At 46.9% G+C, this 16,470-nt stretch overlaps 1 protein-coding gene across 1 annotated transcript; it reads left to right on the forward strand.

Moving 5' to 3' along the window:
- Positions 1–6,998: 6,998 nt before the first annotated feature.
- Positions 6,999–9,396, forward strand: LOC124219618 (uncharacterized). Its single transcript, XM_046627445.2, has 2 exons — positions 6,999–7,654; positions 7,780–9,396. The coding sequence occupies exons 1-2, from the start codon at positions 7,171–7,173 to the stop codon at positions 9,105–9,107; spliced, it is 1,812 nt and encodes a 603-aa protein (XP_046483401.1). The 5' UTR covers positions 6,999–7,170; the 3' UTR covers positions 9,108–9,396.
- The last annotated feature ends 7,074 nt before the right edge of the window (positions 9,397–16,470 follow it).

Below are 16,470 nucleotides of genomic sequence, written 5' to 3' on the forward strand. Positions count from 1 at the left end.
TCTTACCATCTCAGACGATGCGGAGTTTGGTTGCATGCTGGAGGTAGATTTGGGATATCCTGTGGAACTGCATGAAACTCATAAAGATTTACCATTGTGTCCGGAGGACTATGTACCTCCGATTTCGAACAATAAACAGCCGAAATTGACGACCACGCTACTTTCCATGAAAAACTACGTTGTTCACTATAGCGTTTTAAAACAATGCTTACAATTAGGCTTAAAAGTACTCAAAATTCACAGAGTTCTCAAATTCGGGCAAACCCCGTGGCTGAAAAAATACATAGATTTGAATACCGATTTGCTGAAAAAATCTCACGACGAATTCGAGAAAAATTTTTACAAACTGATGAACAACGCAGTTTTTGGCCAAACAATGGAAAACGTGCGAAAGTACAGAGATGTTCGATTGATCACCGAATGGGATGGACGGTACGGTGCCAGAGCTACCATAGCCAAACCTAATTTTCACAGCTGCACCGTTTTCGACAAAGAGATGATTATCGTCGAAATGAGTAAGACGAAAGTCAAGTTGATTAAACCCTTGTATGCAGGTTTCTTCATCGTGGATCTGTCTAAAACATATATCTACGATTTTCATTACAATTTTATTGAACGGAAATTTGGCAACCGAGCAAAATTAATGTATACGGATACCGACAGTTTGATTTACAACTTTACCGTCCCCGACATATACGAACATATGAAGAAGGACTTGCATAAATTCGATACGTCTGACTATCCGCTTGACAACGCTTATGGAATGCCTCGAGCAAACAAAAAAGTTCTCCGCTTCATGAAAGACGAGAATAACGGGAAAATAATGTTGGAATTTGTAGGATTAAGAGCAAAATTGTACGCATTCCGAGTCTTGGGAGATGAGGAAGACAATAAACGTGCCAAAGATGTCAAAGCATCAGCGTTGAGAAAAATAACTTTCAACGATTATTTGGAATGTGTTTTGAACCGTGAAAATTTGTCTACAAATCAGCATTTGATATTAGGTCGAAAGCACGAGGTATACACCGTAGAACAGCAGAATGTGGCACTGAGCTGGAATAACGACAAGCGGACCGTGTTTCAAAACACAACCGACACCCTTCCGTGGGGCTACAAGCCTGCACCTTAGCTCTGTAATTTATAACTGTACCATGATGTACTCGTATAAAATGTTATTATGTAGGATGGTGAATGAAAACGCTCCGAAATATAAAAAATTGTACAACGATGCATATGTTTGTCGATTGTCTAGAAAGTAAAGATGCATACTTGTTATGTGTCGGGTGTAAAATAAAGAGGCACATAGGTTTTTTACAAAAAAAATTCATTTATTCAAATGTTACATGTCCGATTCGTTTATCCAACTGTTGTGTGTATTGTCAAAACCGAACCATTTAACATATATTTTTCTTCCACGCTTCTTGAGCACCTTCTCCACCATATAGATATCCGGATGTTTAACCTTGAGGAGCTCTTGTTCGTAGAAACCACCAGCGATGGGTTGATCTCGGTAGTCTTTGAGCTTATACGTCACAGGATGAGTATTTTTCACTTGACTTATCGTGAATATTTCAGTCGTCCAATTGGGAGTGTAACCTTTCTCGAAGATATTTTTGAATTTGCTGATTCGAACTTTGTCGCCGGATTTGAACTTTGCCGATATGGTAGGTATCGCTCGAAGCCCTCCATATGCCTGACGTAATAACAACCTTTCGTTTGCAACCGTGACATCCGACGGTTCCATTCTTATGGTTCGGTGTTTTGCGTTGTTGTAAGCCGAAACCAAATCAGATAAGATGTCAAGCCACTTGTAGCTTCCGTGCATGCTGAACCGTGTCCACATTTTACCATTCAGCGTCCGATTGAAACGTTCGCAGATCGAAGCCTTTAAATTACTGCACGTGGAGTAAAGTTTGATTCCGTAACATGTCATAAGCGATTCAAATTTCGTGTTGTAAAATTCCGTTCCTCTGTCGACGTGTAATTTTTTCGGTAGCCGTCCTTGGACAAGCACAGATTCCATTGCCTTCGTAACGTCATCTCCAGACTTGCTCTTTATCGGTACAGCCCACGCTTACTTTGAAAAGATATCAATAACTGTGAGCATGTACTTGTAGCCTTTGTTTTGTCCAGCGTATAACGTCATATCAATAAGATCCGCCTGCCAGGTCTCGTCGATGCTGCGCACGTCTACACGTCGACGCGGGTAATTCCGGCGTGCAGGCTTATGCAGTTCCGTCACCAGTTATTTCAACGCTCTTAGTCTGGTGTCCAATTTAGAAATGATTTCAGCGTTTCGAATCGACAGGTCTCTGCCTGTTTCAAAGTCTGTGGAAAAGGTGTCATGCGAATATTACGCAACGATTATATATACATATATTCATACGTTTATTCAAAACAGAGAATTGCGTTGTAATTGATAACAACAATGGTGAGTGCGGGCGTTAACGCTATATTAAATTTATGTATAAGCAGAATTAGGCGTGCGTTACGCCGGGAAGCAGTATTGAGACTGACTACCCGGCCTCTCGCCGGGCTCAGCGACAGTGCATATAATCGCGTAATTTGAGCACTGCTGCCGATAAGGAAGCCAAGCGTGCAAGGCGGGCTATGCTGCACGATGAATTTCGCACTCATTTAAATAATCCCCGGCATGTTCCTACGAGAGGATATAAAACTGTTACATTTTATGACAAATGTTCCAGCTCTATCACATCCCCCGACGAAGATAAAGGCGCGTCTCTGCGGCTTCCGATTTCTCGTAGGACTCTTTCGTTACGTTTAGCCTGTTCCTCAATCTTGCGTTTTAATTTCCTTCGTTTTACTACTTCCAAAGCAAAGGGATTCCTTTGGCAACAATATCCGGTGAACACTGAAATATAGGTGGGTATATTGAATTTCCACAGCAAGAGTAGAATAGACAAAACGGATATCGTTCCAGAAATGGCAGCTATTGATGGGATCCTTATACTTTTGAAGTTAGCCCATGTATTGCTGACCCGAAGGGTCGCTTTGTTACTCGCGAGGACACTCTCAAGGTCTAAAATGGCTTGTGGTTGATCCTTGAGTGTATTCAAGTTAATCACGTGATGCAATACACTTTGCCGGCCTGTTACAAATTTGTTTAGCGGGGAAATAGTATCTGCGTGTATTTCTGTTAATTGAGAAGTCATATATTCTACGATTAATTTGACTTGCGTTTTCAAAGTTTGAAGTTCACAGCTCTGATTTGTGGTTATCAGGGATGGCTTGGTGATTTGAATAATAAAACTCTGCATTGAAGAGCATGTTATGGTTACCTCAATTGGCTTTAAAGGTAAGATTATTTGTGATCTCTGCGTAGATGTACGTATTTGTAGATGTACGTATGTTGTAGAATCTACGTATTTACATCTACAACTCGACATAGAAATTTTTGGCGGAACTCGGTATCAGTACATTCAATTAGTTGTGAATTTAGTTAGAAATCTTGTGGATTATAGCCTGCTACGATTTTTTTTCGCTGGTCTACTTAAATAAAGGCCTTCAAGCTCGTTTTTACCATTTGGCTCCAATATTAAACTTTGACCCTCTTGGGCCACGGGTAAACGTTGTCCGATTGGGCTTAAACTTTGCACACATTTTTTTTTTGGCAAATGGGAGATATGCAAGGGGTGAGAGGTTTGAAATTCCGACTTACCCAAAATAAGGACCACCCTAATATATATATGTCAGAGTATCACAAATCTCGTTTAATAATTCCATTTTAAAATGTATTTAGTGAATAAAAGGATATTTCTTGTGAAATTAAACTCTCGATGAGTCCACCGTATCAAGCGTCAAGCGTTATTAGCAAGCTATGAGTATAGCTGAATGACGGAACCTTAGCAACAAACAAATGGTTTGTTTATAACAACGCTGGGACGAAATCGACAGTTACGGGTTAGCTAGAGAGCATACCAGACGTGTCGGGATCGTCACGCTAAATATGAATAATCAACGCCCAAATGAACACTTTACATCTTCTCCGCCTTTCCGAGGCTTTACGCCGACATCAGAAGTGGGATCTGGATCTGTTAACTCACAAGGAGCAAGTGAGGATAGCGAAGAAAAGTGGCGATTACTTCTTGAACAACAGAATCGTAATTTTCTCGCGTTATTGCAAGTGATGAAAACTCCTTCAGTGAATAATAATAATAATGTGCGTCTACCGGAGTTTGATCCTGATAAACTGAAAGTGAACGCGAGATCATCGATAACAACCGCGGATATTTGTATGGCTGATCAACCATTGCAAGGTGCATCCTTAATGATTGTGCTGAGTCGTGCCATGGGGGGACAAGATTCGGCATGGCTGTCGCAAGTATCATATGCCGGGACAACGCGGATTGAATTTAAAGAATTGTTCGTATCAAGGTATGATTGTCTGAAAATTTCTGCTGCATTCTTGATAAATTTATCCACCCGTAAACCTTAAGAAGGTGAGTGTATTACGTCATATGCTGCATCGTTGATGAATTCATTGATGAATCAGTGGAAAAACTTGACCACTGAAGAGATAGCATTATCAACAACAATGGCGCATATTGCACGTTTTGAATCACGTGTTCAACGTCTTGCTTTCACTACTAATATTGTCACAAGAAATCAACTCCATAACGAGTTAAAAGCTATGTCATTTTTGAAACGAAGATCTTCAGATAGTCTGAATGAACGAATGAGGGATCCGAGTTCAAACGATACAAGTTTACGCCTTCATCTCCTGCAATCAAATGTTTTCTATGCGGAAAAATGGGCCACAGAGCATCAACGTGTCGGTCAAGGAAGGAAAATCATGAAAAGGAGAGACAAATTGGTATTCAAAAGGAATTGTGGAAGAAAAATTCTCCAGTTCGATCTTGAGATTCCAATAAGTGTTTCAAATGTTAGAAGATGGGTCATTATGCTTCGCGCTGTCTCGAGAAAGCTACAAAGGAGGGATTGAAAAACGGTAATGGCAAAATTATAGAGCGTCGTGTTGACATGTGTGAAATTAATACGCCTGCTGGAGTTTTACAACAAGCCGGTGAGCGATTTTCATTTTACTATGACTCAGGATCTCAATATTCTCTTATCAAGGAGTCAATTTCTTGCAAAATTCGTGGAAAGAGATTAAATGATGTCGTTACTATGACTGGTATTGGGCAAATAAGCGTTAATAGCACTTTGCAAATTTTGTCGACTGTAAACATTGACGATATTACTATTGAAATACTTTTTTATGTTCTGCTTGATCGACATTTACGTCACGACGTTATGATAGGTGCGGACACGGTCTTACATACAGGTCTGGTAAGTCCGGCACTTTTGAGTGGTAGGGGGTGTCACCGTTAGTGAGGCACACGGTCTTCTTTCATATCTATCCGCTAGGGGCGCCATTGGCCCGGGGTATGATAGATATAGATATTGTGACGTGGATTTTTCCGCTCCTCGGTCACTCGGAAAAGATGACCGAGAACTTACCACGTGCACAATAATTCGGCGTCCACGATGTCCCCTGAACCTGAAATAATACCGCGAAATTTGTTGGGCGCCGGGCGTGATCAACACGCCTCGAAATCGGTAATACGATATACCGCGACCATATGCTCGGTAGCTCAGTACCGCGGAGAGGGGAGGGGTAATTTTTGGGTAGAGAGAGATACGCCACACGTACGCCGACAAGTTATTTCACAAAGCAGCAATAAAATTAAACAACATATTTCAAAATAGCGATAATACAAAAAAAAATAAAAATAATAACAATATTGCGAAAGTTTGTCCTCGCGATCCCAAACGCGAACGCTTAGCTTAAAACAAAAGGAACGAGCAAACTAAATGTTCAATAAAAAAAATGAAGGGATCCCGAAGACCTCTACGGCCTACGTGCGCTAGTCGCTATACTAATCGTGACCGCTAATTTACACACAAAAAGAAACCAAAAGCAAAATAGGACCCGACGCTCTGCTCGCGATCGTCCTCTACAGAATGGCGCTAATCGCCAACTTAATACTAACGGATTATGCAAAAAAAAAACTAAACGGAAACGAGGCTCGTCGCGTCACCCGCGACTGGCCGACGCGGTCCGCGATCGGCAATAAATTAATCAAACGAAAAAGAGATGAAATTTCTTATGCCTACGGGCGCTAGTCGCCAACTTAATAATACCCTAACTCGCAAAAACTAAAAACCAGATTTGGACTCGATGCGCTGCCCGCGACCGAATTAATAACTCTAGGAAGCTTTTTTGATCGTGCGGGTGGGTAACGTATTATGACGCATCCGAGCTCCAGTCGTAGTCACTAATTACACAAAGTTCGCAACCCTTCCCGCTAAACCGAGCATCTACGCACAGTAACACGCGACCCCCCCCGAGAGGTGACCCTTTTTACGTACGCAGACTCGACGAGACCCCGTGCAGCGGAATTTGGCTGCACTCAATTTCGAACCGAAATTGTTCCCCACTCGAAACCGTGACTCTACGCGAGACTTTACAGGGATCCACGCGTTATCGTGAAAACTCAGGCTACGGTCATCATCAAGGAGATCGGCAAACAGATTTCGAGCGCTACTCTAACTCCAAGATTAAGTGGGCCGACCGTGTATCAGTGTGCCAATCTAACTCGCGCTCCAAATATGCCCGCAAAGAATTACAAGCGCTTACCACTTCGTAGCCACCCGAGGAATTCCCCGACTCCCGTTGCAGCCATGGCACGCGATTTCTCTCTATTTTTTTTTTCTTTTCTCACTAAGCTCGATCCACGACCACCCACTACGTGATGTCGCCAGGACTCAAGTGACGAGTCCTGCAAATCGGAGCCGCAATTCGAACATGCCCCGAACATAGGCGCTATCCATAGTCAAAATTCCCCTGATCTAATTGAGCCTATGGGTCAAATAACGACTTAAGTCGACTTAAGTCACTTTTTTAAAGAAGCTGATCTCGGTGTTCTGTATAATCTTCGCTATAAACCCTGTGAATCTTGGATGTTTTCGTCAACTTTTAATGCTGTAGTAACCATAACAAGCGGTGCGCGCACCGCCATTGAGTTAGCCGGCAGTAGCAGCGAAGCGAAGTAGGCTAATCCACGCGCCTCCGCTAAACAGACGCACGTGTTTATCTGCCTGTCTGTTAGATTTCGTGTAAAGCTGCAATATTTTCTGCGCGAAATAATGAACGAATCTACAACAACTACAACAGCATCGACTAGCCCTACTGCTACAGTTACGGGGAAAAAGAGAAAAATTCGACAAGATAGATGGGAACAAAATAGAAAGAAGCTTAAGCGTAACAGTGGTAAAAGTTACGCTTCTCAAAGTGGGAATAAAATACCTCGAAAAAAATTCAGGCACACTACCGACTGCTGCAAGAAAAACTGTTCGTCTTCTTTCGATTATAAACGTCAGCGTGAAATTTTCAAGACTTTCTGGGCAATGGCTGAGAAACCGAGTCAGGACACTTTTTTAATCAGTTGTATACAACGTGAAGAAATCAAATACGTCAAAACCGTAACAAAACGGAAGAACAGATCTTGGTCTTGGAAATATTCTTTCAAAGTAGATGGCCAGGATAAAACTGTCTGTAAAGGATTTTTTCTGTCTCTTCTCCAAATAACTGAATCCAGAATGAAAACGGTGCTCCGATTTTGTAAATCAGGTAAATGTTTATATTATTTTCTTTCTAAATAAATCAATATTTACGAATGCTTGACTCGTTTATTGGCGTCTTATAACAAAACAAGTCAGGTCTGGATTAAAATATGAAAATACTGATTGTTTCAGGTACGACAGTTGCTACAGAAAAAAGGGGTAAGCAACCCAACCCTGCCAAAATTTCGAACGTGGTATGGAGTTTAGTGAAGGAGCATTGGTCGACTTTCCCGAACAAAAAATCGCATTATGGAAGCTCCAAAACTGAAAGAAAGTACTTCGAGAATCCAGACTTAAACGTAAAAAAAATGTTTCACGCATTCCAAGAATATTACTTTGATAAAACAGGGAAGCAGCTCTCACTAAAGTACCCAACGTACCATAGATATTTTCGGGAAAATAGTGATTACTCGTTTAGGCAACGTAAAACAGACGTCTGTGATTTTTGCACCGAATGTAAAATCAAACTATCGGCAAATTCATCAGATCCGTGTAAGGAATCGTTCCGTCTACATGAAGTAAAAGTTGCGGAATACAAGGTTTTGCGGCAACAGTGCACAAAGAATATTAACGATGATACTCTAACTGTTGAGTTCGACTACGCACAAAATCTTCCGCTTCCAAAACTGAACGTTAGCGCACAATTTTACAAGCGATTATTGTGGCTGTATGTTTTCAACACACACTGTTTTAATGACGGTGACAGCAAATTTTTTTGCTTCTTAGAATGTGATGGTGGCAAGAACGGTAACTCTGTGTGTAGTTTTTTGAACGATTTTCTGGTAAAAAAATTGACTGAAAATCCAGAATTAAAAAAAGTAGTTCTTTTGTCTGACTCCTGTGGGGGGCAAAATAAAAACAAGACTCTCGTACGATATTGTGCTTGGTTGTCGGTCAAAATGGGAGTTGAAATAAATCACATCTTTCCGGTGCGAGGTCATTCATACTGCCAATGCGATAGAAATTTCGGTGTTTACGGAACTGTTTTAAAAAAAGTAGAGACCGTCGAAAATCCTATCGAGTATCTCGAAATAATGAGGACCGTAAGGCACAAACCAAAAGCTTTCGAAGCAGAGATGAGTGCCCACTTATTAAAAGAATGGGATAAAACTTTGGATTCATTTTTTCTAAAGGTTCCAAAAGCTAAGGGAAAGAAATTCACGATCCAAAAGTATGTGAAGTTATCATACAAGCCAACAGGCACCATGTCCGTTTACGCGGACTATAATGGCGCTCCGCAAAATTTCAACCTGTTCAAATTAAACGCTTTTGTAAGTAAAGATACCGAACTAGCATTAGCAAACCCGGCTCCTGTTGGAATTAAGACAGCTAAAAAAAATGACGTGCTATCTTTAATGCCTTTTGTAAAACCGGTTAATAGGGAATGGTATAAAAATGTGCTGCGGGGTACCTGCAACGACAATGATTCGGCTGAAACAGACGAAATGGACTCTGATTGAACCTGATACATGCCGTTTTTTAAATGTCAATTCCTAGTTTAGCTTTTTTTATATGTGTTCACCGCGACCATGAAACACCCATTACAGTAGAAACTGGTTTGACTATTATCGTCATCATATTATTTTAATCCAAAAACGTGTTTGTACAGATTAAAAGTCGTTCTACAAAAAAACGACTTAAGTCTTACTCCGAATTTCCGTGATAGCACTGTATTGGACAATATTTAATAATTGTTATTACGTTTGTATATCATTTTTGGGTACCCCACCTATGTAAAAAAATAAAAGTTCCTTGTAAAATGCCTTGTCAAAATTGAAATATCGACTGTTGAATCTTTACTTGCCTTTTTTATGCCAAAACTTAAGTCGACTTAAGCCGTTATTTGACCCATAGGCTCAATTGGGGTTCTCGTTACGAAATTCTTACAGTCTAGCGTATCGCTATCGTTGAATTCCGCTGTCGCGGGGTGTTGATTGGCTAGCCAGTCTCTGGTACCCCGTAGCTTGGCAGTGGCGTGGTGACGACTTCGCGAGGGTACCTGTCGTCATTTGGAAGACGGAGAGGGGAGGGAGGGGGCTACGGCTCGCCGGCCACCAACGGGAATCTCGTCCGCCTTGAATTCCCTCGCGGCAGAGCTCTCCGTTGACGCTTTCTCCGTAGCCTCGTGTGAGGCCCTCCTTTCGTCGCGATTGCCATTCAGTAACGTCGTTCGAATTTGCTGCCGATCCCCTGTCTGAGGCCGCATTTACTCGCCACCCAAAAAAAAATAATAAACAAAAATCCTGAAAAGTCTTATTCGCTAGACCGACGATGGTCCCCTCTTAGAGTCTCGGATGCGTGACTGTTGTCCTGGCGCTCTTTTTCGAAATGAGCTGCGGTCTGCTCCGCGGACTCCCTAAGTTTATTGTCCGTGTAGAGTTCGGGGAGCCGTGTGGAACGCGCAGTAAAAATGCCACGTTACAACCCCCCCCCCTAGACGGATCGCGGGGTGACAGAGTGCCAGCGCCAATTCCCGCGAACCGAACTCCTCGAGTGACCGGAACCTAGGGCCCCTGACGTCAGTGTGTCAGGGTGCTCCCTCCCAATCGACGGCATGCTTAACCCCCAAACCCAAAAAAAAACACAATATAAATTTTCCTTATTTATTTCTTATAAATAATTATATACACCACCCAAAAGCACAACAAAAAAAACGAAAGAGAAACACCAGCAGAAAAACAACAAAAAAAAATAGGAAACGAAAAAGGAGGAAAAACAATGCAGATCGGCGGGAATGGAACTAGGTGTGGCGGGGGGCTCGCGGGGTCGCCCTGTTGGTTCGCGGAACTCCGCGTCCTCGTCCGGGGTTTTCGAGAGTGACCACCAGGGGCTGGATGTCTGGCCAGTGGGCCCTCAGGTGATCGTCGGTCATTGTCGACCCCAGCGCGGCGCGGGCTCGCGGCGGCAGGTCCCTCACGCGGGGAACTGGCTCTTGGACCGGCCGCGGTAGCGGCTCGCCCCTCTCCTGGGCGGCTTGAGCGGCCGGGGTATTATTCTCCCACGGCCCGCTGGGCCGCCTCCAGCATTCGGGGTAGGTAAATTTGGTGTGCCCTGGCCACCCGCATTGTCGACAAAAAATCCGAGGGGGGTATAGCACCTGGGGTAGCCATGCACCCTCTCCCAGGAATTGAAACATGCCCCCCGCGGCAGCCACCTCCTCCAGTTCTGTTGCGGGGCTCCTTGGGGCCACGGTCCCCTGGCTGGTGGAATAGGGGGAGTGACAGCCCCCGGCCCGGGCAGCAGCGCAAGTTGCGCCGCGTCGCGAAACGCCCGAAGCACCTCCGGGTCCTCCGCGGCGGTGTGGTCCACTGTTGGGAAAGTAATAGTGGAGGTTAAGTACACCGCACTCGCCATCTCCGGGTAACACGCCTCCCCTCTCATCACTACGCCTCCTCAGACTCTACGTACGGCTTCAGATCCTTTATATGGTGTTTTCCGAAATACTTTCCCTCGCTATCTTCCAACTTGTACACGACGGGCGAGATTACGTTGACGACACGAAACGGACCGGTGAATTTCGGCGCCAATTTTGCGGCGACCTGTTGGGCCGCTGACGACAGGACTCGGTTTCGCTTCCAAACCCAATCCCCTGCTTCGAAACGGACATCCCGGTGCCCTCGGTTATAATAGCGCGCCTGTCGCTCGTGGGCCTCCTCGAGATGTTTCGTCACTAAGTCACGCAATTCACATAACTTCGCCATTCGGTCTTCCCAGACTTCGGGATGGGGAACGGGGATTTCCGCGGGACCTTCCACTAGCCGACGCAAATGCATCCGTGGTTTGGGATCGCGACCTAAGTTTAAAAACGCGGGGCTGACTCTTAGTGAGCTATGCACAGCGGTATTATACGCAAATCGAAATTCATGAAGGTGCACATCCTAGTCCCGGTGATTTGCCCCGATGTAGGCCACGATCATGGTTTTTAATACGCGATTCACCCTTTCCACGGGGTTAGCTTGCGCGTGATACGGCGGTACCTTTGCGTGGGTAATATGGTACGCAGTGCATAGCTCGTCGACGGCCTTATTCGCGAATTCCGTGCCGTTATCCGTCAGGAGCACCTCCGGGGTACCCCATCGGGACAGCACGAGATCTTCTAGCGCGTCGAGAATGTTCTTCGCGTTTGATTTTCGCAAGGGCGCTACCTCCACCCATCGGGTAAACAGATCCTCGAAAACTAAAAGGTATTCGAAGCCGGCCCGATTTCTGGGAAATGGACCCATGACGTCAGCCGCAACTACGGTCCAGGGCGCGTCGACGACCCGTCGACCCATAAGGCCCGCCGGTGGCGTTTGTTGCACCTTGCACTCTTGGCAGCGCTCGCAAGCCCGGACCATCAAAACGATATCGCGATACATTCCGGGCCAGTAGTAGTCGGCTTTCGCTCGCGCGTAGGTTTTTCCGACGCCAAAATGCCCTGCCTGGGGGTCCTTGTGGACTTCTGTGAAAATTCGCGACCGCTGCTCCCTCGGGAGCACTAATTTCCACGGCGCCAAGTCCGCTAGAATGGGTTCGACTAAGGGGTCCGCCCGCAGATGATATAACCGCCCCTCGACTACCGACCAAGTCCGGAACTTGTGCGAGTAGTCCAGGACGTCCTGGACGCGGTGTTGGTACCAGAGATCGATGACGACTTCCCAGGCGGCCTTACGCTCCGCTCCTGGTCTGTCGCTCCCAGCGACGTCGAGAGAGGCCAGCGTTTCCGTCCCCTCGTCTTCGCCTTCGTACATCCGCGATAATGCATCCGGCACATGGTGCATCGCTCCCTTTCGATGTTTAATTTCGCAATCGTACTCGAGCAAATCGAGCGCCCACCTAGCTAACCGACCCGTCGGATTCCGCAATTCACGCAACCATTTTAGGCTCGCGTGGTCGGTTATCACCGTGAAGTGATATCCTTCCAGGTACGCTCTAAACTTCTTGACGGTCCAGATCACCGCGAGGCATTCCTGTTCGGTTGTGGAATACTTACGTTCCGCGTCCGACATGGTCCGACTCGCGTACGCGATCACACGCTCAATTCCGCTAATAGTCTGTGTCAAGACGGCGCCAATACCAAAGCTACTCGCGTCGGTCTGCACGACGAACTCATGCTCGAAGTCGGGACACGTTAGAACCGGAGCCGACGTCAACGCGGCTTTTATGCGTTTTAACGCCGTTTTCTGCTCGCCACCCCAGCCCCGTTTCTGATCCTTGCGCAACAACCGGGTAAGGGATTTCGCCATACTCGCGAACTCGGGGATGAATTTCCGATACCACGAAGCCATACCCAAAAATCGCCTCAATTGCCGCAGGTTTTTCGGCGCGGGATACTCTAGAATAAGTTCCACCTTGTCGGCATCGACCTGTAGGCCGTCCTGGTTCACCTTGAACCCTTGATACCGAACTTCGCTACGGCAGAACTCGCACTTTTCCGGGTTGATGGTCAGCCCAGCCAACACTATCCGTTCGATAACGCGAGATAGCCACTTTAGGTGCGAACGAAAATCGGTGGTCACTACAATAATATCGTCGAGATACGCGAAAGCATGCGGCTCCATCTCTGGAGTAATTAATTTGTCAATTAACCGCTGGAAGGTAGCTGGGGCTCCGGTAAGCCCATATGGCATTCGCACGAACTGGAATAATCCGCGACCTGGGACCGTGAACGCCGTTATTTCGCGACTCTCGCGTGTCAAGGGAATCTGGTGGTAAGCTTGACTCAAGTCTATAGTCGAGATGTATTTGGCTGACCGCAATTTATCCAAGATGCTATTCATAAACGGTATCGGGTACGCATCGTTCTTCGAAACGCTATTTACTTTTCTGAAGTCCAAGCAAAACCGATATTTCCCGTTTGGCTTCTTGACCATCACGATTGGCGTCGCCCACGAAGTTTGGGAGGGTTCGATTACTCCATCCGCGAGCATGCGATCTACCTCCTCGTTAATAGCCTCCTTTACTTTCGGAGACACGAGATAGTACCGCTGCTTGATAGGTGCGCTTCCCTGCACGTCTGTTTCGTGCTCCGCGAGATGAGTGAGGCCCAAGTCTCCCGAAACTTTCGGTAGTTCCTTCGCTAAGAATGCTTGTAGTTCTCGATTCTCGCTATCCGCTAGCTCTATGATGCCGCTACAACCTGACACATCGGTAACTTGGATCGGCCGACCCTCCTCAAATCTTCCCTCGTGTTCCGGAACATTCGCGATCCTCCATGATTCGCGCGCACCGTCAATCGAAAAGCCAAATTTTCGTACAAAATCCATGCCGAGGACGCAATCTCCAACTAAGGTGGGGATAATCCGCAACGAAAACTCATGCGCGACACCCAGCAACGTTATCGGAAGCTCTACCTCTCCGGTTATGGCCTCTACCGATCCATTCGCCAATACGACACTCGAACAGCTGGGTGATTTTACTTGTCGTCCGTACTCTAACGCGATCTGGTGTCCGACCGTACCGAGAAATGTTCGCAACGAGCCGGTGTCCAGCAATGCACTGACCCATGTGCCCCCGATACATGCCCGCAAAAACCAACGTTGGCCGAACTCCATGGTCTGCATCGGAAAGTACGTCGCGATTTCCTTCTCGACGCCACGCAATGCCGTGGTGCCTTCTACTCGGGGCGCCGCGCCGACACTTAGCGAGGCTGCCCGTCCTGGTTTCCCGAAGACCGCGGACAATCCGTCGAATAGACGTCGTCGTATCCGCAATGGTAGCAAAAGATTCGCAATGGGTCCGGACAGCCATTAAGCCGGTGACCGGGACGATGGCAATTCATACACAAGTTCTCGTCCCACACCTTGTCGCCACGAAATTGTACGGCCCGGGGCACGCGCGTGGCTGGCTGGTTGGCCGAGGGGGCCGCTCCCCTGCTCGTTCCTCGCGCGGGTCGCTTCGGTGAGGTCGGCCTCGTCGAAGCCGGGTTTCCGCCACTTGGCGTTGCGCCGCTCGATCTGTTCTTTTGGGTCGCTATCGCCACTGCCTTCAACAATTTCTCCTCGAGCCCCTTCACCTGGGCCGCTAGCAGCTTCTCTATCGTCTGCGCTACGGTGGACTCGACCCCCGGCTCCGCGATCGCGGCTAACCCGGTCTCGCCTCGAGTCGCCGCGGTCTTGGTCTGACACGCTAACTCGCTAATAAATGATTCCTTCGGCGCGGGTGGGGGGCGGTTTTCGCGAGACAGCGCGAGATTTCTTTCCCGCTCCGTGGCGAGATAAATCAATTCGCTCCACGTTCGAATTTCCCTTCTACGGAGGACTTCGCGAACTTCGGGCCGCAAGTTCTTAAAGGCCAAATCCAGTTGCTGCTCCATCGTATACGGACGCGGCATCCGCCTCAACAACCCCCGAACGCAGGATAAATATTCTGTCATCGACTCGACCGATCCCTGAGTTCGCGACCTAGCCTGATCCTCCACGCGGCTTCCTACTGTCCCGTACCCGAACCACAAACGCAACGCCGCGCGAAACTCGTCGTATGTGACCCAGCTATCTCTTTCACAACGCATCCATTCCAAGGCTACGCCCGAGAAGATCATCGTGAGCGAACTCAACACTTCGTTTTCGCTCAATTCCGACAGACTTCGCCATTCCTCCAATCGCGTAAAGAAATCCTCGACACTCGGCTCGCCAATCCCCGAGAACTTGAGGTTCCAACCTCGCAAAGCCCTCGGGATGTCACGAATCGTTTCCCGGGTACGCGATTTCATAATTGGATCCCGGGCCCAAGCCGGCAGGGCAGTGGTCGCCATGTCGCGGGGAATTGTGGCGGGATCGGCCGGTAACGACCGGAACTCGACCCGCGGAGCTGACATCCCGGCTACCAGTTGGGTGGAATCCATGGGCTGTTCGTTCCCCTGTCGCTGCCCTTGGATTGAGGAGGCCTCTCCCCAGTGCTCCTGGGTTCCGCTCGCCATCGAAAACGGCATCGAGTGGAATGGTGTCCGCGTCGGAACTTGATACGCGGTCGGCCGCGAGGCGCTACCATACACCGCCGAGGTGGTGATAGCCGCCGAGGCGACGGCTACGCTCACCACCGTACTCGTCGTCGCTACCGTGGTTAGCCGGGTCGCGATGGTGATATTCACGGGTTCTAAGAGCCGCGAATCGCTAGCCCTTCGGGGCTGTTCGCGAACCGGTCCTGCAACGGTCGCTAATTCGGCCAACCCCGCGAAGACATCCTCGTCCTCGGGTTCCCAAGTGACTGTCAGATCCCCACGCGCACGCAAGAGGTGTCGCACGTAACGGTCGCGACGCACCAGCAAGTTACCGGTGGAATTCACCCTCGCGGTCGTTAATGCTAACTCGAGCTCATCGCTCGTCATGTCGTACAACCACGCGCCAACGGTTATCTGCGCCATGTTGACTTTACCCGCAAAAACGAAGAGCAGTGATGAAGGTAAAAGCACGCAAAAAAAAAAGAACAGTGATGACGGTAAAAGCACGCAAAAAAAAAGAACAGTGATGAAAGTAGAAGCACGCAAAATCAAACTATTCGGATCGAAAGACAAAAGCCGTAGGTAGAGTCTGAGCGCAAGCAAGGGTATCCAATATGGACCCTTCCACGAAACTTGTTAAATTAATTCGCTATTCTCCCCAAGCCACAGCAGAACGTGAGAGAGATGTTTCCTCGTATTAGTGAAATCACCGCTAATATATTAGTGATATCGATATTTGCGAAATAAAAGCGCCAGCAAAAGAAATATTGTACACAAAATGAAACAAAACCAAAAAAACAACTAAAAAAAAAAAAAACAAAAGACGAGCTGAAAGAAAAAAAAAGAAAAAGAAAAAGAAAAAATATTGTCGCGCCAGCTACAAACAAAAAAAAAAAATTTTGACC

Source organism: Neodiprion pinetum, chromosome 5, assembly GCF_021155775.2.
Source record: "Neodiprion pinetum isolate iyNeoPine1 chromosome 5, iyNeoPine1.2, whole genome shotgun sequence".
In the NCBI taxonomy this organism is placed as follows: Eukaryota; Metazoa; Arthropoda; class Insecta; order Hymenoptera; family Diprionidae; genus Neodiprion; species Neodiprion pinetum.

Excerpts from the sequence above, each read along its gene's own strand:
- LOC124219618 (XM_046627445.2), top strand. The coding sequence starts at position 7,171 with ATGAACGAATCTACAACAACTACAACAGCATCGACTAGCCCTACTGCT. Across the intron at positions 7,655-7,779 it reads GCTCCGATTTTGTAAATCAG|GTACGACAGTTGCTACAGAA; the intron begins GTAAATGTTTAT and ends TGATTGTTTCAG.